The sequence below is a fragment of the Telopea speciosissima genome, chromosome 10, assembly GCF_018873765.1.
Source record: "Telopea speciosissima isolate NSW1024214 ecotype Mountain lineage chromosome 10, Tspe_v1, whole genome shotgun sequence".
NCBI classification, from domain to species: Eukaryota; Viridiplantae; Streptophyta; class Magnoliopsida; order Proteales; family Proteaceae; genus Telopea; species Telopea speciosissima.
Window position 1 is genome coordinate 28,067,540 of NC_057925.1, and position 23,603 is coordinate 28,091,142.

At 40.6% G+C, this 23,603-nt stretch overlaps 1 protein-coding gene and 1 long non-coding RNA gene across 2 annotated transcripts in view; one reads left to right on the plus strand and one right to left on the minus strand.

The window, feature by feature from the left end:
* The window catches only part of LOC122644204 (syntaxin-22-like), a 28,332-nt gene extending 17,092 nt beyond the window's left edge, over positions 1–11,240 (minus strand). The window contains exons 1-2 of the mRNA XM_043837822.1: positions 11,017–11,240; positions 10,826–10,919 (exon numbers count right to left, since the gene is read on the minus strand). Of these exons, the coding sequence (XP_043693757.1) occupies positions 10,826–10,919; positions 11,017–11,198 (276 nt within the window). The 5' untranslated portion in view covers positions 11,199–11,240. The remainder of the gene's footprint in view (positions 1–10,825; positions 10,920–11,016) is intronic.
* Positions 6,937–19,662, plus strand: LOC122644206. Its single transcript, XR_006330252.1, has 3 exons — positions 6,937–6,949; positions 10,696–10,697; positions 19,527–19,662. It is a non-coding gene; the product is annotated as an uncharacterized LOC122644206 (long non-coding RNA).
* The last annotated feature ends 3,941 nt before the right edge of the window (positions 19,663–23,603 follow it).

Sequence of the window (23,603 nt, forward strand, 5' to 3'; positions counted from 1 at the left end):
ACTGTGCCTACTGCATAGAAGCTCTTAATAGTTGCATTAATTCAGAATTACAGGTATATGCTACTATTTCTTAAGAACCCAAATCTCAATTTATGGTGTGGCCTCACTACAAGTCTTTAATTAGTCTTTAAAACACTAATAAATAATTGTTTTGGATCAGCCCAAATTTGAATCAGATAAGGGTAGAGCTTGTATATTGCTTGTATTCATCCTGCCACTTTGCTTTCTTGTTTTCCTTCCCTCACGCCTAATATGGATTTGCTGGGACCCTTTTTTTCTTTCTTTTGACTGGTAAGTTACATTGGTTGGGTATGTTCATCATGGCCTTGTGAAACTAATTTCAGCCCATTTCAATTCCAGAACACAATCAGAAAAAATTTACTCTACGAGTAATGTTTGAAGGATCCAGACAAAGAAGATAGATCACAGAGCAGATGGGTAACAGAGCAAAGGACAACAAGAAAATATAAGAGCAATGATCTGCAGCTGCAACTACTGTATACATAAGAACAAGGAGATAACCCTCTAAACAATAACTAATCAATGGTAAAACAGACTACTAAGAAAAAGGGCATAAAACAGTGGACTCGTGATAGAGAAAATTCCAAAACAGTGTTCCACCATTACGTTTTAAGAACAGAATGACCACTTCTTGTCTGTACCTCAATGAAAGAATATCTTTCAATACACTTGATAAACACGCTTATTGGATTAAGTTCAAGACAGCTGCTAAACCCTTGAAGAAAAAACAACATAAGAATCAGACCAACAAACAAGTAACGGTGAAAATGCAGTTTTGGGTTATTGGTTAAAGGGATGTGATTTAGAATGACCATCGTGAAGCAACAGACACACAGAGAGAGAGAGAGGGTCAAACCTGACTTCCGCTGGGTCCTCCGGCAAAGCGAAAAGTGAGACAGCCGTTGCAGAGCTCCTACCGGCAAGGCGAGAGTCTCGAACCTGGAGAGGCCTAGCAAGGTTGCAGATCCAGAGAGGAGAGAGAGCAGTCCAATTTTGAACTCCGATGCAGAGGTTTTCGCCGAGAAATATGATCCAAGAAGAACTTCTCTGAGAGGAAAGCGCACACAGGTTGCAGATCTACAGAGGAGAGAGAAATGGTCCTATTTTGAACTCCGGCAGGCTCTCGTCCCTCTCGCACACAGGTTGCAGAGGTAGAGAGGAGAGAGAGAATCGAGATGAGAGAGAGAATAGCGGTAAAGAGAAGACAATGTCAATGAAAAGTGATTTTTGGGAAAAGCAAAAAGGTTATTTTGAAATGGACCGTAGGATCAACTTTGGCCACGAGGCGACCATCGGGAGGGGAATTGGAGGAATTGGAGGGTGTCAAAATTGAAGGAGACAAAAATCCAGGGATACGAGTGTGATTAGCTAGTTCACATACATCACAAAGAAAACTTCCTTGTAAACAATGTTTTATTAAAGAAGGAAACAAACGGTTCAAAATAGGAAAATAAGGGCATCCCAAACGATGGTGCCACTTATGTAACTGCTGAAGATGACTATCAGCCTGAAGAATGTGTGCAGAGACTGGAGGAGGTGTTGTAGGATGAACAGGATCCAAGTAATAAAGGACATCTCTCACCTTACCATATCCTATCGTTGCCCCCGTCACTAGATCCTGAAAGACGCAATGAGTAGAGAAAAAATGAACACAGCAGTTTAAGCCAACGGTAAATGGAAAGTAAATTCACACACAGGTTAGGAACGTGGAGAACAGACTGAAGGGATATGGCAGGAGAACAGGGAACAGTTCCTTTACCAGAAATGGCAGAGAGGGATCCATCAGCAACTCAGACCTTGTCTTTATCTGAACAAGGGGTATATGTACTAAACATGTCCAAAGAGCTGGTCATGTGGTCCAAGGATCCGGAATCCAGTAGCCAGAAGGGACTAGGCTGGGACGAAGCAAAGAATATACCTGACTGGGCAAGTGTGAAGCTGAGGTGGAAGATGTCGTAGAAGGAGCAGCAGTATCCATCTGAGCCATCATACGTTGGAGAGCCACTAACTGTTCTAATGAGAAGGGTGAAGAAGTAGGGGCTACTGTTGAAGATCTGTCACTAGCATCAGCCACTTGAGCTTGAGAGTGTGTGGTTCCCCGTTCCCACCATGTCCCCCTCCCTTGGGACGTTCATGAAGTTTCCAACAGGTTTCCTTGGTGAGATGCAGACGGCCATAATAGTCACACTTAACCAGCTCTTTACCAGAACCAGATGATTTGATCCCATCAGGCTGAGGAGTAGAGGCAAGAGTAGAGCAGACAGGATTGCTAGTCGCCATCATAAGGGACTGACGACGTTCCTCATGCTGAACCAAATTGTATGCCTCAAGTAGTGTAGGAAACTTGTCCTGGCTAAGAACCTGGAAACGGATCTGATCGTACTCTAAGTTCAGTCCAGTAAGGAAGTCATACATGCGTTCCATGTCGCGCTCAGTCTAGAATCTGAGGGCATCTGTGGGGTCAATCATGGAAACTGGATGGTAGAAGTCCAGCTGCTGCCACAAGTTATTAAGGGCAGAGTAATAGGCAGGGAGTGGGAACTCCTTCTGTGTAGTTTCCCGAATCTGTCGACGCAACTCATAGATCTGTGCATAAGTGTTCCGGACAGCATCCCATAATTCTTTTGCCGAGTTTAAGAGAACAAAACTGGGACTTATGGTAGGTTCCATGGAATTTATTAAAAATGACATGACAAGTGCATCACGAGCCACCCATGTAGTAGCAGCCCCAGTCTCCGATGGTTTGGGAGTATCACCGGTCAAGTATCCCAATAGGTTATTGCCTCGAATAGTAAGCATACAAGTTCGGGACCAAATGAAGTAAGTGGAACCATTCAACTTAGTTGGTCCGATTGGGAGAGTAAGGCTGTGGCCAGGGGTGCCCAGACAACCCACCACACCACCTTCTACTCCTCTCGTAGAGGTTGCTGAACTTTCCATAATAAAAGAGAGAGAAAAACTAACTGGATGAGAAGATAATGATCCAAGTAGCAATATAGAGGACCAATAGTCCCCAAAGCAGCAAATTAAGGAGTCAGCAACAAGAAAATATTGATAGGAAGCAGCGAATCACGGCATCCAGTAGCGGTCAAATATAGGGCAGATGTCCAGAGAGGACCGGCAAAGGCCTAGGAGCAAATGGGAGAAGCTGTTGGGAGCAGGCAGGGCCTGGCAAAGGCCAGCGAGAGGCAGATAGGGCCTGGCGGGCCTGTTGAAGGCCTGTTGGAGGCTAGCAGAGGCATACAAAGGCTTGTGGGGCTTGGCAGGGCCTGGTGCCATAGTTATCAAGGCGGCAAGGCGACCACGGCGTTTGAGGGCCTTTCTAAGCTCCTTGGCGATAGGACGGCCACAAGGCGTCGCCTTGGCGAACAAGGCGTTCTAGTATTCTTTTTTTTATATAACCATTTTATTTGGCACAAATAGCATATCAAAAATTATATAATTCTACTTTGCTAAATAAATATTAATGAGTCAAATCAATGCAAGATATTCATCAAAAAACAAATTAACAAACTATGTTCATCATATTATCATAGATATATAGCATATAAATGTGGAACAACATTATAAATTATTAAAATAAAGAATAAAGGGTTGCTAAATTTATACTTACCTCTATGATGCCAATGAGTGCCTAGGCAGTAGGCCCTAAGGTAGGAACAGCAGCATAAGAATTGCGGGTGGGGGTGGAGAAGCCACACTATCATATCATGATTTTGACAAAATAACAAAATGACTTCTATGATATGTATTCATAGGTCCACATTGTCTCAGGATGAGGATATATCATTCAATTTATTATAGGCAAAGAAATGAGGATGGAAAAATAAAAAAGAAAAGAACATAGTGCGTCACAGGGAAGGAGAAGGAAGAAAAAAAATTGTAAAGGAGGAGGAGGAGGAGGACGAAAAGAAAGAGAAAAAAAAAATCGATTATCAGTAGGCCCTAAGGTAGGAATCGCCAGTGGGGGTGGAGGCTGAAGGAGCAGCACCAGCAGCATAAGAAAAAAAAAACGAAAAATCGAGGGGACAATGGAACATGGAGGCACAGCAGCAGAATAAGAAATATAGAAGAGAAGAAGAAGAAGAGTAGAAGGTTACTTACCTTGCTGGAGACGTGGTAGCCGGAGGAAGCTTCGTCGGAATCAAAGCGGCTGGCAGGAGAAGACCAATGCCGGAATTGATGGAGACTTGGAGTTGTTCCTCCACCGCAGGTTTTTTCTCCCAAACCCAAATAACGAAGATGAAAAGTCGAGGGTTTCAGTTTTGGATTTTAGTTGAAAAAGAAGAAGAGAAAGTCTTTTATAACCTTGATAACATTATCTCAGTGTTGATAATACATACACCAGCCAATGAAAAGTTAGCAAATAGAATAAAACAACAAAAATAAATAAATGGGGTTTTTATAGTATTGATCCAATGTATCTCAGTGTAGATATTCCATTTACACTTTCCAATAATAAGTTAGGAAATAGAATAAAAAAGTAAATACATAAAATAAATTTAACAACAAAGCGACCGCCTTGGTCACAAGGCATCCTAAGGCGTCGCCTTGGTCGCCTAGGGGACGCTTTGGTGACCAAGGCGGTCGCCTTTCTTACATACCATAAGGCGCCCCACAGCCTTGCTCCCATATTTCCGCCTGGACGCATGGGCAACGCCTTGATAACTATGCCTGGTGCAGGTCGGCGGTGGTAGGTGAAGGCTTGGCAAGGCGTGGAGTAGGCCAGCAGAGGGAGGCAAAGGCTTGGAGGGCCTAGTGGTGGTGTGTGAAGATGGACAGGGGCATTGGGCCCTGTGTGACGATGAAAAGGGGGACCTGGAGTCCCTACACGACAGTGGAATGAGGTTGGGAAGCCTAGTGCGACACTGGAGTGGGGCTTGGAAGCCCGGCCTGGCAGCAACAAAGGGACTGGAACCCTACATGATGGAGAAGAAGGGGCTAAGAAACCCTGTGAGACGTTGGAGAGGGGCTTGGAAGCCCAGCGTGGCGGCAACAAAGGGCCTGAAGCCCTGCGATGGAGAAGAAGGGGCTGAGAAGCCCTGCAAGATGTGGTGGCAGCACTGGGATCCCTAACAGAGGTCCAGCGGTAATCAAAGGTGGGCTTGAAGCTCTAATAAAGGAAGGAACAGGCCGGAGATCTTGGTAGTGAGTGGCAGTGGTTGTTGACGTCATTGCCCTCAGTAGGTCAGCAAGTCAGTGGTGGCGGCACGATTAGTTGACCCTGCTCAGCCTTGGGAGGCGGAAGCCTCAAATGCATGGGGCCAAGCTCTCCTTAGCAAGAAAGAATAAAAAAATATCCAAAAAGTAATGGTCTCTGATACGAAGTTGAAAAGAGAGGGTTTGAGAATAATAGATTGGCTTGTCAAGATGACAGAGGCCACCACTTTATTTATAACTTGAGAATATTACTAAAAAGGAATGATATATTCTAGGGCTGCAAGTTTGGCCCTGTCAGCCCGAACCCGCCCTGGCCCGCCCTGAGCCCGAACAGGGCCTGGGCTAAGATTTCTGGCCCTGAGGGCGGGTTAGGGCCAGAAATTCCTGACCCTAAGCCAGGGTCTGGTTGGGCCAGGGTTGAGACCTCGGGTCAGCCCGACCTTGATTTTGGCCCTGAAGAAATTTCTTTATTTATTAAAAAATAGAAGCTACTATTCATATACGAAGTGCTTAGCGCACTTGGGAGTTTGTGTTGTGTAAAAATCAATTGCTACCAAAAGGTCTTGGGTTCAAGCCTCCTCTTTCATATCTTTCATAGTCTTGTTATTTTAATTTAATTATTGTAGGGCCAGGGCCAATCAGGGCGGGCTTAGGCTGGGCTTGGCCCGTCAGGGTCAGGGTTAGGGTCAAGGTATTTAGGCCCTGAGTCAGGGTCAGGGCGGGCCTGGGCCCAGCTAAGGGGACTCAGGGTTGGGCTAGGGTTTTGAAAAGCCCGGTCCAACCCGACCCTGTTGCAGCCCTAATATATTTAATCCCAAACTAGCACATTTAACATGTGTGTAATGAACCTAGACCCTACAATGAATCTGGTTAAATTACACACATTAACAAAAGAACCAAACCAACAACCGAACCAGTTAGGGAACTGATGTACAATTCAACACAAACCTAGTTAGATGGAGAGAACTCTCTCCTATGAAGATCAATTCTGAAAATCATGGATTAGGTGCCTGACCAAGGTTCAAAACTCGTTTCATTTTGCCGTTTCGGTCAGACCGAGATGAGCACCAAAATTTCACCGAAACAGTGTATTTCTCCCATGAGTTCCGCTTGGCAATTTCGAGGGGCAAACGGCCAAAATGACAGAAATTTCGACAAAACAATGCATTTTTCAGACAGAAATGAGCGCAATGAGCAAAATTTCAAATTTCGAACTATGTGCGACTCAAAGTCCCATTGAACCCGATCAACAAGCACATGATTCAGCAATCTGAAAATTAAATAATTTTTCAGAAATAGAACCAAGTGGAAGTAATTTAGGCAGCCATGGTTGCAGGTATCAATCTAACAACAGAGGAGGAATTTGGGGATGAGGACCTAGGTTTTGGGTCCCCAAGGAAGGGTAACCCTTGAGCCATACCGAATAAGGATAGCGAGTCCATAAATTGAGAACTCTGGCGAGATCTCGCCGAGTTTCTCGGTTTTTGGAAAAGCCAAGACAAGACTGCCTGCGAGTCTCAAAAGTGCAATATCTCGGCGGCGATCTCACCGAGATCTCGGATCTCGGTTTCAACCCTTTTTTTACCCCACCTACCACTTAAATACCTTACCTAACTTACCAAAACTCGACATATCTCGGCGAGATCTCGGGTCCGGATCACGGGTTGACCCAAAGTTGAGGCTTCGAGTTGGGAAAAAAAAAATGCACCAACTCGGCGAGATCTTGGCGAGATCTCGACTCGTCTCGGTTTTTCCAAGAGCCGAGCTGGTACCGAGACCCGAGTTTTAGTACCTTGGGCGAGTCAGCAGATTGGTCGATTCTGTTTTGTGCTATCGCTAACAGCAAAAAGGGTGGAAACAGTGGCAGCAAACATATAACAGAAACTTATGGAACAATTCATATCTGAGAAGATAGTACCTAAAAGGAGAGAAGCTTGGACTGAACAAGGATGGAAAAGAGAGAAACTAGTACTCACGACCAATAAACAGCAGGTAAACCCAATCACCAAATTCAATTCATTCCAACCCCATCGTGGGTTACAATCTTATATAATATAGAAGCAAAAAACTCCTAACAAACTCTAAAGTTTATATAAACTTCAAAGTTTCTTTGGTCTCTCAATCCTACGTAGCTAACAAAGAGATCATGTTAATAAAAAGAAATGGAAACGAACAAAAAATAACCCCCATCTAACCCTACATGTAACTGCATCAGAAACACTCAACACGTCAAATAGCCCAAGCATCCCCAGCTGAGATGTGGCCACATATTGTTGCCTCTTAGTATCAGAGATGGATACCGTAGCACATAGGACATTCTTCCATCTCTATCCGCATATGCTGCTCTGATTCTCATTTTCTGGGACTCCTCTCGAGTCAACGCCACCACCCCCAAAAGTAAAGATTCCAACTATGATGAAGAGGGAGCTCTCTTCTTTTCATACTCGTTATCTTTCTCTCTCTTCTTCTCCCTCCAAGGAGGAGAGCAGAACAAGGCAAGTAGAGTCTGTGTCTGCATGACATGAATAAGTAGAGATGGTGATGAAAATGAAAAAGATAAAATCGGAGAAGGTGACTAGTGAATCTGACAGGGATCATGGAGAGGGCTGATGAGTCATTGTTGCCTGGTGTGTACAAGGAGGTTGGGCAGCCCTGCACACCGATCTAATGGGGTTGGGCTCCCCCACCCTTTTCCGATCCATTGAACAGTCGTCTTGCTATCCGCTGGCCGCCTACCTTGCCATTAACCATAACAGAGCCCACGTCATCGCCCTGGTGCCTTCCCCTGGGCCCCGCCATCTTCCTCGTTGCCTTCTCCTCTGCCTTCTTTGAGGTGCTGCTTCCCTGTACACATTCTTTCAAAAATGTGAGCTGCTATTGTTTCATTACTTTACTGATTTTACAGATCATCAATTGAACCATGTCTCCCACACTTACATGGTTGTAATTTTGGCATTAGATTTCCACGAATTGATTCTCCTTGTTTTTGATCCCCAATTCATTTTATTTCTTACAATTTCTATTCCTCTTAATCCAAAACAGCCGCAAATCTCTGCACTTCATAATCCATTACATGGATCAACAATTGTACCCATGTCTCCAAACTCTATAACTGTAACCGTGACATTAGATTTGCACGATTTTGATCTTGTTGTCAATATGCACCCATATATTAGTTCTTACAACTAGAATTTTTCTAAATCCGAACACCCCCTCTTCGCCCACCCTCCCCCCTTTCTCTTATGCATTGATCTCTGGCTATTTCACTTCTTTTTCTTTTATTTAGTGCCCCATAGTAGCAAATCTGGTGGATTCAGCTCAATTGCTGGCTTACTTGAATGGGTGAATTGCTACGGGCGAGGGTGGGGGAGATGATAGTGACGAGAGAGATGGGAAGGATGGATTCTTGCTTTTTTTTAGGGGGGTCTTTCAAATGTGTTCCCGGAACAGAGAGATAGTTTCACTTTTGTTCCTCTGTTTCTCAAATTTTGTGTCACAAATGCCTGGTTCATTCCGCAAAAACAGAAAAACAAACTGGCATTACCAAACGTGTTTCTGTTCTATTATTGTTCCCGAGGAACAAAAGAACAGCAGAAACACTATGCGGAAACATGACCAAATGCAACCTTAAGGTCTGTTTGGTAATGTTTCTATTATTAAGAAATATTTCTAAGTCAGAATAGTGGCTTTTTTTTCTTCTATTACTTTGGACTACTTTTGTAGGAAAGAAACATGTTTGGTACCATTTAAAATATATATATATATATATTTGAATCATCGAATCAGAAAAGTGTTTGGTAACATGGAAATACTTCTCTCTTCCCTCCTCCTCTTCTCTCTCCCATCTAGATTAAGCCCCAATTTTTTATTCCTTGCAAAGGCAAGTCCTATACTGCATTGGATGGAGCTAGCACTCAAAAACCCTCATCATGTTCACACATATCCTGTCTTCCACAACACCCTTGAGAAAATCAGGGCACGGATACAGCTGTAGTGATACTTCCAGTAAGTGGTCTCACCAGGGTGAACAAAGGGCAATCGGTCCAGTCATGGGAGTAGGCACGGGAATGGGGGAACTGTCGAGTTGAGGGGTGGAGCGGGGACGAGGGAGTTGCAAAATTTGGGAAGTAAAAATTTTTCCCATCTTTTACTTCAAGACAAATGGATGCATCATTTAAGTGTTTTAGACATAACATAAGAAGAGAAAACAAAATCCAATCCTAGATCCTACTATGACACCTCTATAGACTTTACCAGCAAAACATAAAGGCATGCTCACATCATCAAAATAATATATCCAATATAATCAACTGATTATGGAAAAAAAAAGAAAAAAAAAAAACAGAAAAGTTTTGTCTAATAGCCAAGCTTGGTTGCATTTAGGCTATAACAAATCAGAAATTGGGAGAGTGAACAGAGGTGGCATAGGGTGGGGGCGGGAGTGGGGGAGTTACAGGAGTTGGGGATGGAGTAGGACAAGCTGACAGAGGTGGGTGAGAGGGGAATATGAGAAACGAGAGAGATTGGGAGAGGGGGAGGGGAGGTTGTGGGGGAGAGTTGGGACGGTGGAGTAGTTGTAGGAGCTCGAAGGTGGGGTGGGGCAAGCCCACAAGGATGGGGGAGAGGAAGGAGATGAGAGAAAAGGGAGAATGGAGGAAGTGAGGGAAATGAAAGAGACGACAGAGATAGGAGAGGGGATGAGAGAAAAAAGGGAGAAGGAGGGAAGAGGGGAGATGGGAGGTTATTTTTTTTTTTTCCTCCAATTGAGTTGATGAAACATAAAAGCAAACTTTTCTGCCTCTGCATTTCTCAACATTTGTGTTTCAATGGTCTGGTTCATTACAAAAGAACAGCAAAACGAATTGGCATTACCAAACATATTTCTGTTATAATATTGTTCTTAAGAAACAAGAACACACAGAAATATTTCAAAATAACGTCATCAAACAGACTATTAGTGCCCACAGAGATTTTACAATTCTATACTTTCCATGATGGTGCAAATTCTGAACAAATTAGTATGTTGCACCCTCTCTTCTACACCATAAAGACTTCAAACTTTTTAGAACATATTCAATTACAATTACTTGCAATTACTGAGAGAAACCCACAATGTTCTTATAAGCATGGAAAGCCCATTCACTATTTTCACAAATCCTCTTCTACATAAATCTATTAAATAGTCAAAATCAATAACCCCACCTTTGGTTCCACCTAAATTTTGCCCTTTAACCTGTTCTAACTTATTCCACTCAAAACCCACTTGAAATAACAACGCAATATCCATATTTAGCTACATCTGTATCATTCCTAACGACCAAACATAAAAGCTTTACTTCTTATTTAATTTCTTCAGTATATTCATAGTTAGCAAAAAAAACCCAACGTTACAGATATAAACCACTGGTAAATCCTAGCTCTTTGCAGACTAAGTCCCTTAGACCATTGCAAATATTCAGACACAACTGAAAAACCCACTGGACTAGGTTATTGAACGCACTTATATGCTTCAAGAAGTGTCCAAAAATAAGCCACCAAGTTCCCAATTATTCTACTCAATGTACGTGAACAAGACCAAATTCTGCCAAAGTAGTATTAATTGGAAAAAAAAAAAAAAAAAAACCCACTAAGCTATATAACATACATTAACATTACTAGCATGATCTGAATCACTTAGTGATTTGAGCTTAGCAGAAGTCTCCTTCACTAACTGCCCGATCCGTTGCCTTGAATTGTGCCTGTGGAGCAGGTGAAAGTGAATCATCACTTCAAAATCGGTAGAGATCACTTCAGAAAAAGAATGCCCAGAAGAGAGAGAGAGAGAGGTTCACTGACAGCTTCTGACGGTGCTCAGGAGTGTCCTTGGAGGTTCCAATGGCGTCAACGAGTCGCCGGAAGCCGGCGACGGCCGTATTGATCTGGAATATTCCAGCGGCCACTGCCTGAGAAGGGTTCTGAGAGGAACTCCGGCCGACGGACGAGGTTTTGCCGCCATTTTGTAGATCTTGGAAGCTCATGTGTACTGTGTGGGCGTGGCAATAGAAATGACCAGATCTCGTATAGAAAAAGCCGACCTTTTTTTAGTGGGTGGGAGGTGGGAGTGTGGGACTCCGGAGCGAGCGCTTTGAATGTTCGTTATTGGGTCATATTAGGTGAAGTAGTTGGGGTGAAGTGGTGAAGAATAAGATTTCATCTTCCCTGACCTCCTTGCAAAAGGTGCATGCAGACATGAAAAAGGAAGAGATGATGAGAGCATATAATTTTTTTTTGAGCAAGAAGAGCATATAATTTTAGGAAGAGAAAAGTCCTCTAGACTGCCCACCTAGCAAAGCATTCCTCCATAATCTACCTACTTTTCCTATATATGGTGATATGGTAATTTTAAGAATTTGGATAAATAGGATGTGATCTAGATTCACCATTAGATCACTTATCAAATTTTTGGACTAAATCCAATCATGTCATATCATATTATCATATCATATCGTATCATATCATATATTATTATTATTATTATATTATATTTTATTTTATTATATATATATATATATATATATATATATATATATATATATATTATCATATTATCATATTATTATATAAATATACGAACTCATATTTCATAGCTGCTTTTTCACTTGACTATTTTATACTTTTTTTTTATTTAAATATCATATCCTCTTCATTATCTCTCTCGTCTTTTGTTATTATATTTATGTCAAAAATTAGTATCCTTAGATTCTTTTTATTTTGTTTTTTCTTAATTCTTAAACCATTTTTTGTATCCATTTATTTATTTATTTCTTGAAATACTTTCCCCCTGTTTCTTTAAATACCATCCCACATGAGATTTTTTCTTACTTGGTTACCAAAGATTCTCACACAAGATTCTCTCTTTTATTTCAATTCCAGAAAATCATATTCTGTGAGATTTTCTGTTAAATGATTATTTTTTCACTTGACTATTTTATCTTTTTTCTTATTTAAATACCGTTCATTATCTCTCTCGTCTTTTGTTATTATATTTATGCACAAAATTAATACCCTTAGGTTTTTTTTTATTTTGTTTTTTTTTAATTCTTAAACCATTTTTTGTATCCATTTATTTATTTATTTCTTGAAATACTTTTCCCCCTGTTTCTTTAAATACCATCTCACACGAGATTTTTTCTTACTTGGTTACCAAAGATTCTCACACAAGAGTCTCTCTCTTATTTCAATTCCAGAAAATCATATTCTATGAGATTTTCTGTTACTTGGTTTCCAAAAGATTCTCACACGAGATTCTCTCTTATTCTCAAATGCAGAAAATCATATTCTTCCTTCATTCTGTCTTCTTCTTTCACCGGCTCTCTAAATTTCCTCCCGTGACTCTTTCCTTCTGTAGATCGCCATCATCACCGCCATGTCTCCATTGTTCTCTCCATTCCTAAAGAAAACGAACTCCTTTCTCTCCGTCAAACCTAAACTCTCTCCCTCTTAAGAAAGACGGCGAGTCAAGTTATTACTTTCTCTAATCTCTAAGAGAAGAAGTTACTTTCTCTAAGAGAAGAAGACGGCTTTTTAAGAAGGCAGATCGAAAATCAAAAAGAGAAGATGGCGGAGATCCAATCACCGGAGCAATTCAATGTGGCGGCTTCAGATGATTGAAGGACCTGAATCACCACCGCCAATAGTCTCTGCTTCACTCGGATTTCTTTTTTTAGAATCATTTGTATTTAGGATTGTAATAATAAAATCCCCCATCCTGTTGCTGAGTCCGGTGTTCTTGCGTTGGAAGTCGAGAAGAGTCACCAAGATCGCTTGATCCTCCGCAACTCAGGCCGCCTGTGTAAGGTCTCCTCCTACCTTAGATTTCTTTTTCTCTGTTCATCCGTGGAGCCATTAAAATGCCTCTGTTGATTTAGTGAATATAGTTCATTTTTTTTGTTAGGACCCGATCCCCTATTATTTTCCCAAATTCTACGGCTTTGTTGCTCATCATTGAGAGAGAAATTATTTTTTGAGCCTGTTCATGCTATTGATAGGTGGAACCATTGATGGCAGGAAGTGATTACAAAAGTCTATTTTTTCAGAGCAATAAAATGAAGAGAAGAAACTTGGTTTAGGCCCTGGGGAAATGGTTTTGATCGAATGTTACCTTTTTGTGTAGTAAGAAGTTTGTTCATGAAAATGTTTGTATGGTGTAAATGTTTGAACCAGTATGGATACAATTTTCAGAGTTGCAGATCCATCAATGAGCTGCCTATTTCAAGTTATGTGGATAGCTTTTATAAAATTCTGCTGCTTTTTCACTTGACTATTTTATACTTTTTTTTTATTTAAATATCATATCCTTTTCATTATCTCTTTCGTCTTTTGTTATTATATTTATGTCAAAAATTAGTATCCTTAGATTCTTTTTATTTTGTTTTTTCTTAATTCTTAAACCATTTTTTGTATCCATTTATTTATTTATTTCTTAAAATACTTTTCCCCTTGTTTCTTTAAATACCATCCCACATGAGATTTTTTCTTACTTGTTACCAAAGATTCTCACACGAGATTCTCTCATTTATTTCAATTCCAGAAAATCATATTCTGTGAGATTTTCTATTAAATGATTATTTTTTCACTTGACTATTTTATCTTTTTTTTTTATTTAAATACCGTTCATTATCTCTCTCGTCTTTTGTTATTATATTTATGCACAAAATTAAGACCCTTAGGTTTTTTTTATTTTGTTTTTTTTTTTAATTCTTAAACCATTTTTTGTATCCATTTATTTATTTATTTCTTGAAATACTTTTCCCCCTGTTTCTTTAAATACCATCTCACACGAGAATTTTTCTTACTTGGTTACCAAAGATTCTCTCACACGAGAGTCTCTCTCTTATTTCAATTCCAGAAAATCATATTCTGTGAGATTTTCTGTTACTTGGTTTCCAAAAGATTCTCACACGAGATTCTCTCTTATTCTCAAATGCAGAAAATCATATTCTTCCTTCATTCTGTCTTCTTCTTTCACCGGCTCTCTAAATTTCCTCCCGTGACTCTTTCCTTCTGTAGATCGCCATCATAACCGCCATGTCTCCATTGTTCTCTCCATTCCTAAAGAAAACGAACTCCTTTCTCTCCGTCAAACCTAAACTCTCTCCCTCTTAAGAAAGACGGCGAGTCAAGTTATTACTTTCTCTAATCTCTAAGAGAAGAAGTTACTTTCTCTAAGAGAAGAAGACGGCTTTTTAAGAAGGCAGATCGAAAATCAAAACGAGAAGATGGCGGAGATCCAATCACCGGAGCAATTCAATGTGGCGGCTTCAGATGATCGAAGGACCTGAATCGCCACCGCCAATAGTCTCTGCTTCACTCGGATTTCTTTTTTTAGAATCATTTGTATTTAGGATTGTAATAATAAAATCCCCCATCCCCTGTTGCCGAGTCTGGTGTTCTTGCGTTGGAAGCCGAGAAGAGTCACCAAGATCGCTTGATCCTCTGCAACTCAGGCCAGCTTCAGGTAAGGTCTCCTCCTACCTTAGATTTCTTTTTCTCTGTTCATCCGTGGAGCCATTAAAATGCCTCTGTTGATTTAGTGAATATAGTTCATTTTTTTTGTTAGGACCCGATCCCCTATTATTTTCCCAAATTCTACGGCTTTGTTGCTCATCATTGAGAGAGAAATTATTTTTTGAGCCTGTTCATGCTATTGATAGGTGGAACCATTGATGGCAGGAAGTGATTACAAAAGTCTATTTTTTCAGAGCAATAAAAAGAAGAGAAGAAACTTGGTTTAGGCCCTGGGAAAGTGGTTTTGATCGAATGTTACCTTTTTGTATAGTAAGAAGTTTGTTCATGAAAATGTTTGTATGGTGTAAATGCTTGAACCAGTATGGATACAATTTTCAGAGTTGCAGATCCATCAATGAGCTGCCTATTTCAAGTTATGTGGATAGCTTGTATAAAATTCTGCTCCCAAATATTTGTTTTATGGGAAAGAAATATGACGACCAGCTTGCTCTTGGCTACAGAAAAGTTGTAGAGATCTATTTCAATCCTAATAGGTGGAATCAATATACGATTTTTGCATTCTCTGTGCAACCATCTTTCTTATGTGGCAAGTTCACTGCAATTGAGGACATAAAATGCCTGTAACCATTGCTTTAGATGTGACTGGAATAGTGCCTAGGACGAGTGTCTTGGTTCCTTTGCCTCGATTTTCCCATCATTTCTCTCTTTGAGTCTCAAAGTCTCGAGATATGGGTTTGGGTGCAATTTACCTATGCTGATGATCTCAGCAATGAATTCCCTCACCCCTTGTCTTGAATCATGTGATACTCTCTTCACTGCAACTTTTTCATTTGAATTAGTAATTTTGTGAGTAATAGCAAAAACTAACCCTTGTTTAAAGAAATTCTTATTATTATTTCATAATCAGCTTGGGCTCATTACCTGAAGGTTTTCAAGCTGCTCTAAACCCATACTATTTCATATTCAATTGTGAACCTTTTTTCTTTGAGGTTTTTTTTTTTTTTGTGTTGGGGGGGGAGGGGAAGAGGTTGTATTGGCGATGAATCATCAAACTTCACCCTTTTGTTGCTAAATCTTATTTCATTCCTGCAATTATTGCAATACGTTCGTTTTCAGAACAAGCTGAATTGACCATGTGTTTCTCTTGCAGAAATTTTTGGATAGTTCCAAGTTGAAAAGACACTTTCTTATTCATATAGGAGAGAGGCATTTTGTGTCCTCATAAAGGCTGTGGCAAAGTAATTTCTCTACCCACTCTAAACTACATGCTGGAATTTGTTATGTTATGACAGGGACCATTTTAATTTGTTTTTTGTCAGTATTTGTGCCAATTACCTCAGACCTCATAATTGCATATTTACTTGTTTCTTCTATTTCCATTTTTCTTTCCCACCTCTTTCAACAAATAATATCTTGAGCGTGGAAGTTCTTTAGGTTTTCTTCTTGGGAATGTTCAAAATTCTAAGGGTGTCAGAAGCTGTCTCTTGGTGCTAAATTGAAAAAAAAGAGTAAGGTTTTCTACTTTGTTTAGAAGCAGCCATTCAACCAGTGAAGGGATCGTCATTGGTCAAGAAATTCAAGGTCAGCTTACTCTGAATTTGATCATTGCCTCCATAGATTTCCTTCTTGAGATTCTTCTGTTATCCCTTGTTTTATTTTTCTTATCTCTTTTTGGTATTGAAGTTGTTTTATTGATAGAAACATTCCCGGGAGTTCACCAATTTGAATTTTCGTCAACTCTCTTAGACTTTGGTGCTGTTGGTTGGCTGTTTTAACTTTGCTGCCATTTAAAACTTTATATGTGTGCCATTTGGTAAAGGAAGTTTTAGGAGTTAACTTATCAAAAAAAAAAAAAAGTTTTAGGAGGTACTGAAACAATATCATAATGGATGTGGTCAAAGCTGGGGAAAGTAAAAAATGGTCATATCCCCTCTTTCCTTATCCCCTTTTTCTCTCCCTCCATTCCAACTTCTATTTTCTGTAATTTGAAGTTACTTGCATGGGGTGTGTTCTGCAGTATTTTGGTTCTGAAAGTTGGCTTTCATATCTCAGAATTCTGGACTATCTTAATGTTTATATTCCCTACTTTAATCTCAGTTAATTTTCTCCCTGATCCAATAAGCCTGTGATACACTGTTTTCCTGGCTTCATGACTTCAGTAAAGACCTGCTGTAACAGCAGATGCAACCATCCAACTGGTTCCTGGGCTCAAATTTTGACTGTTACAGCAGCTATATTCAACCGGGATTTGGAAACAATCAACTTTGCTGATCTAAAGACATAGGGATTTCTCTTTCTATTTTCTTTATCACCTAAGCTGCTATTTTCTGTCCATCCCCGTACTCTAGATCCAGCCATTGTATCTTCTTATTTTTAAAGGGTTGTTTCCACAGGTTATAAGCTACATTCGACCAGCTTTTGGTCTGGATCAGAAATCTGAATTTTGAGTTACTAAGATTCATATAATCTGGTTTCCTAACCTGTCACTGAAATCCTATTCTGTGGGCTGCGTCTAAACCTACTCTTAGGTTAATCAGATTGCATTAGGAGGGGGAGGAAATAATTTAGAACTGCACTGAAGCCGCCCTTTGTTGCGTTAGATGGATGACATATTGCCTATGTATCTATGGGTTCCATGTGGCTATATCCATACATGGTTCTCACAACCATATGGTAGGAGCTGGATAATTAATTATTTTGAATAATTATATCATCTTAAATAAATAGCAACAAGCATTGGAAAATTTTACAATAATATTTATTTCATATTTTATATCATATTTTACCTCCTACAAACAATCATCGGAACTTTTTCACCATCTAAATTTTTTACATGTAAAGTTTTCCAAATGAAAGTCTCACATGTAAAAACTTGCACAGAAATAAAACAGAGCCTTAATATCAATTGAAGAGAATGTGACCTGTAGACAAAGAAAGCAAGTAAATAACCTAGACATACACATTCCCAAGTTTCCTCAAGTACCAAAAATGTAATACCTGTTAAAATTGTAAGAAGAAATTCTAGAAATCATCAAACCCAGTTCCCATGTCATTCCATGTTACGTTTGTACTCCTTCAACAGCTGAGGTAGCTCCTGGGGATACTTCGTAACAAAGTTCTCCAAGAACTTATCTTCATTGAATGAAAATGCAGTACTAATACTTCGTTTCTTCAACAAACCCTGGGAGAGAAGAATTTGAATAACGGAATACCTTGGAACAGTTCTCTTCTCCATGCTATAAAGCAAAACGGTTGGTCTTAGGGCAACTTCTGCTGCAGTCCATTTCGCTTTTAAAGTAATCTTTTTCATCTGTGACAAGGTGAGGATAGCATAGACAAACATCAAACTTGAGGGTTCAAACCCCATTTCCTTGGCTTGCAGGACAACCTCATTAAACTGAGGTTGTTTCCAAGTAAGTACTTGTGAAAACAGTGACTCTGTCTCTATTTTAGGGATCTATCTGTCTATCTGTCTTTGTTTTGGGTTTATGATTTTTTTGGTAAAATTGTATGATTTGTGTGTATATTTATTATTGATTTTTTGAGCTCATGTTAAGTTCTATGCCTTTCTTTGTCTCTGTCTCTATTTTAGGTATAGATTTTGAGATAGAATGGCTATATCCATCCAATAGTATTTTTTATGGATTTCAGTTCTTATATTACTTTTTTAATAGTTAATGGCAATTTAATTGTATTTTTTTCTTAGATTACCATGCCACCAAAGTATATACGTATAGAAAAGCAACGTCAAAGATATAATTTTGATTGATTAGCATGCCATGTTGTTATTCGCTTTCTGTGGTCTGTGAACAAATCTCTTTTGCAGCTTGCCCCGTTCGATCATACAAAGAAGAAGAAAGTGGTTATTCAAGAACGTGCTGGTAATGAGTTGTGGATACTCAATATGCTCTTCACATGCAATGTCTGGTGGAATTGAAAATACTTATTCTGGCATGAAGAAAATGAAGAAGAAACTTGTAAGTCAGCATGTTTCAACCTGGAAGCACAAATGTGGTTGCATTTTAACACTTTATTATTCACTCTCTTCTCAATCAGCAAGTGGTAAGTAATATCTGGTATACTTTTGTTTCAGGTAGAAACTGAAGCATTTGCTGATGAAATTTAGGACACAGGAGAAGATTTGGATGGTTTGTGCTCTCATTTCAGGCCTGGTTTACAAACCCTAGATCCAAAGATTGTTACCCTTTGTTTATATTAGGGTGCTAATTTATGTAAAATTGATGGTTTTGCCCCTCTGTTTTTTGAAATTTAGACCATGTAGATAAGGATGACGAAGGACAAGGGATTGTACTTGCACAACAATATCCTTAGGAGGGAAGTGACAAAGATTATGAATATGAAGAGGTGTGTTTTAAGCTCGATTGAAACAATTACTCGATTCAAATCCATACCTAAGAAATATATTCATTCCGGTTGGTGGGACTTTGACTGCTACCATGTTGGCTTGGCTGGTCATGCCAAGGCTGTTGAGGGAATTTCACAAATACTCAATGCAAGGAACTGCTGCATTGCTATCCGGGAACCTATCTGAGGCACATCCCTATGAGAAAAGCTTTTGGGCTGCTTTAGAAGACCCAGTGCGATATCTCTTCACCTTCATGGCATTCTATTGTCACTGTTGGAGGAATAGGAGGTAAGTTTTAGATGTTGTTACTTGTGTTAATTTCTCTTCTGCTCCACATATAATCAGAAGATTCAGAGTAAATATGTAATGGCAGCCTGGTTTTGCATTCTTATATTGTATTCCTTGAACATTTTCATGAGACCAATGGTTTTTGGAGTCGGTATTTCGACGGTTGATTACTAATTGAACTGAGGTTGCTAGGCTACGTGAACTCCACACACTCAAGGGTCACGTTGAGTTGGTGGTGAAGCTGAAGGGTCTTGATATTGAGACAATACAACAGCACTATACTGTTAAAGTAAAGATGCAGAAGAGAGAAGTGCCCGGGTCATATTTCCGGAGAAGAGAATGAAGGCCTAATTGCGGATGAAAACGTCCAAGCGTCCATGGCTTACGGTTGTTGGTGATTGGCACACCCAAGTGTCCATGGCATGCGTGTCCAAGGTTTACTATTTCTACTTCAAAATGGATAGCAAAAACAATGAAAGTAGAATATCAAGAAAAATTGTTGCTGAAAAAATAAAAAAAGAAGATGCGGGAAAAAATAAGATCATTGATTTGGAAGAATATGCAGACAACAAAACCAAGAAAATTAAAATAGAGAAGGATTAGCTTTAATATATAGTTTACATGATTATGAAACTATTAGAACAATGTTTGATTTTTGGGTTGAACAGGTTCTGCTACTTGTTTCAAGCAAATTGCTATTTACACTATTTTGAAACAATTTACTAAGTCTTTAATTCCTCTTGATTAATTTGAAAAGTACAAGTAACAATGCTGCAAATTTTATACTTTCACAACACCAAACTTCAGCAAGAAGAAAATATTATAACAATCGACCCTCTGCTATAAAAAATCTCTTTTGGATTTACATATGGTCACACGTGCATTTGCATGTGCATATTTACTAGTATATATATATTATATAAAAGCACGTTGTGGCAAATCTTTCAGTTACCTATTCTACTCTTCATTCTTATCTAAAATTTCTTTCTTCAATTGTTAATCTTTATGTCATTTTTTCTTATAATTTCATATAATCTTAAATACCCTTAATATTAATTAATATTAATAATATTTATTATTATTTAAAGCAAATCTCTTCATAAAATTAGACGGTTAACAATTATGGAGAGAAAATCTCTCCAATTCTCATTATTCTGTATCTAATTCCTTCCTTATTTTCTCCTTATTTATTCTTATTTTTTTTTTCTATAAATTATTTTTTATTCTAAAATGTATCTCCTTCCTCTAAAAGCCTTTCTCCGTGATTTATTTTTTATTCTAAAATACGCTCTCCTTTCTCTCAAACCCGTCGCACGATCTTCCTCTCAAATCGCCTCCTTCTCAGGCCAATATTCCTTTTTGGCAGCAGAACTGGTTCATCGTCTTCTTCCTTGTCATGGCTGTCTCGTTCTTTGTTCTCGCTCTCTTTCTCTACCTCGGCCTTGACTTGGATCAGACCGCTCCTTCTTCCGCTCCGGCCGCCGCCTTCAAAGGTTAGAGGTGAATCCCACGAATCTCCACTTTTTTTTTTGGTCAGAAAACTGATCGAATTCATTGGAGAAAGAGTTAAAACTTTCGTCAATTTCTTATCCTTGTTTATCAGATTACGTATGGGCCAGTGCTTAAGTTGATGCATGAGATGACAAATTTCCGACTGCATTCACATGGTGTGCCTTACGGCTCCGATAGTGGACAGCAGTCAGTGACTGGTTTTCCCAACGTTGACGACTCTAATAGCAACTGGGTATCTTCTCACTTCCCCCCCCTCTCTTTTGAGCGTTCTTGATTTGAAAATTTCAATTCCCCTCCCCCTCCTGACCGTGTTTGGAATTTAATTGGTTTTGGTTTTTGTGCAGATCGCTAAGCTAGTGCTGGACTCATCTGCTAAACAAAGCGATAGAATCAAAGGTGGAACTATTATCAGGTTCGGACTCGGAATGGCTGCACAGCCACCTGCACGCATCTCCAATACCGGGCAACCTGGTGGTTGGTTGGTAATTTACTTCACAATTTTGTCTATTTGAAGGCTTAATTGTAAGTAAAATTTGTGTGTTATTTTATGTTTCTAATGGGACTTTAGCATCCTATATAGTTTTTTAATGGTGAGAGAAAAGAAAGTGTAGCGTAATACCAACATTCTAAATTATCACTTGGATTTTAGTGGACCATTTCCTTACATAGTAGTGTGATTGGGCAGTAGAAATGGAATATACTATTAGAGGTGTTGCGTCAGAAATCCTCTCGGAGTGGATCCTTCTTGCAAGACAAGGATTAGCAGAGAGTACCGGGCCAGGCCGGCGATCTCACTCCGATGCTTAAGTTAGATCCCTGAGCAATAGTCAGAAAAATTAGTATTCAGATGGCTTAGACGTGTGTTACCTCCCTTATTTAAGGTGGTGGAGAGTCCGAGTTGTGCCGGAATAGGGAATCTGAAATCCCGGAGTGGAGTGAGACCGTTGAAGAGTGTAATCCGGAGATAATGTTTATTCGTCGATTCCCACGCGCCTGATTAGGCGTGACGTGGGCGGAAGTCTAGGACCTTGCCGATCCTTGATAGACTTGGAATGTCCTACGTAAGCTTCGTAGGATATCTCCCTCGCTGGGCATGTGCAATGACACCTTTGTCCCTCGATCGTCCTCTCGAGCTGGACCTGAATCGCACGATTGCAGTAGCTCGTTTTGGTCGAGCCGGTATTCTTATCCTAACACGAGTCCCCCACTCCCTAGGACGTGTACGTCCGGGGGAGGGTTAAGCTAAGATTGCTCCTCGGCACGTGTGATATGACAAGTTGGCGGCTGAGTGTGGTTTGCTGATTCAGCCGTCACAGGCCACATGGCCGAAAGAAAAAAAAAACCCTAAAGGTATCTCGATTCGAGGCGATGTTCGACGTTCCTCCAATGTACGGACGCGTGTCCGTAGGCATTATGAGCTCTAGGCTGAGCCTATAGCTGATTGATCCTGGTCATGCCAAGTCTTCCAATCGGTTTTGTCAGGTGGCACGAACATTAATTTCTCTGGGAGATGCCAAACGCCAACTACCCCCGGCCATTCGATGGGTCGCGCCCCTGGCCGTTGGATTTGGAAATGTCCCCTCCTCTTCGCGTGCATAAATTGAAATTTCACTTCTTCGACAATCTTCTACTGGTTCTTTCCCTTTATGAGCTTTACGCCTCCTGTGATTTTTGTCTTTTGCTATAGCATCTTACTCCAGTGCCGTCGCATTTACGAGCCTTCGGACCAAGATCTCCTTCTATGGCCTGGCGTCGATCGTGCAGGGTTATTCCATTCTCGGCCCCTTCTGACTTTTACCAGTAAGTCTCTTCGATCATGCTTTCTTCTTCTTCCCAGGCAGAATCCCACGGGGACTCCGGTAATGCCACCCAAACGGGTGGGGGTTTTGACCCCGAGGCGAGCTCTGAGGAGACCCAAGAGGAACGGTCAATACTTTTTGGGTCAAAGAGATTCTCTGCCTAGGTCTGTCAATTGACCCAAGACCCTGCCGTTCAGCCTAGCGGTGAGAGAGTAACATCTGAAACTTCTGCTGAGTGTATTGCCGATGGCGGCAGTGCCTCCGGAGTTGAGGAGGAGGGTGTCCCGGCGAGGTCCACTGGTGTGGCAGCCTTAGAAAGTACCATGGCCGAGGGCTCTTTGTTCGCCCTCCGCCTTCGATACGGGTTTCCTACCTCGGTAGAGACTTGGGTCCCTACTCGGACTGAGAGGGCGAACAGCCCACGGCCAAATACTGTGTATCTATATGAAGTTGCCTTTCAGTGCGGTCTGCGCTTCCCTATTCACTAGTTCGTTAGGGAAGTGTTGGATCGTTTCGGGATTTCCCCCTGTCGGCTGGTTGCCAACTCCTGGAAGCATCTTCTAGGCTTCTACTTGTTCTTTGCCCAAATCGGCCGTAAGGCCTCGTGGGCGTTATTCCTATACTTTTACCACCTGAAGCCCTCCGGCGATGCGTGGTTTTATGTGGCTCGACGTAGTCCCCCGAGGTCATATGGACCCAAGTCTTTCGTCTCCCGTATCCTCGACTCGGTAAAGAAATGGAAAGATCGTTTTTTCTTTGCACGTATTGAGAATAACCCCTTTAGAACGGACTGGGGACCCGCTCGATTGTGGACTGGGGACCCGCTCGATTGCGGACTGGGAATCATGTCCCTATGCAGCTCTTATGATCAACGGTCTCTCGAGATGGCGGCGACAGACACGATTTTCGACATGCGTGGTTTGGCAAACGAGGGCCTGCTGATTGAGCAT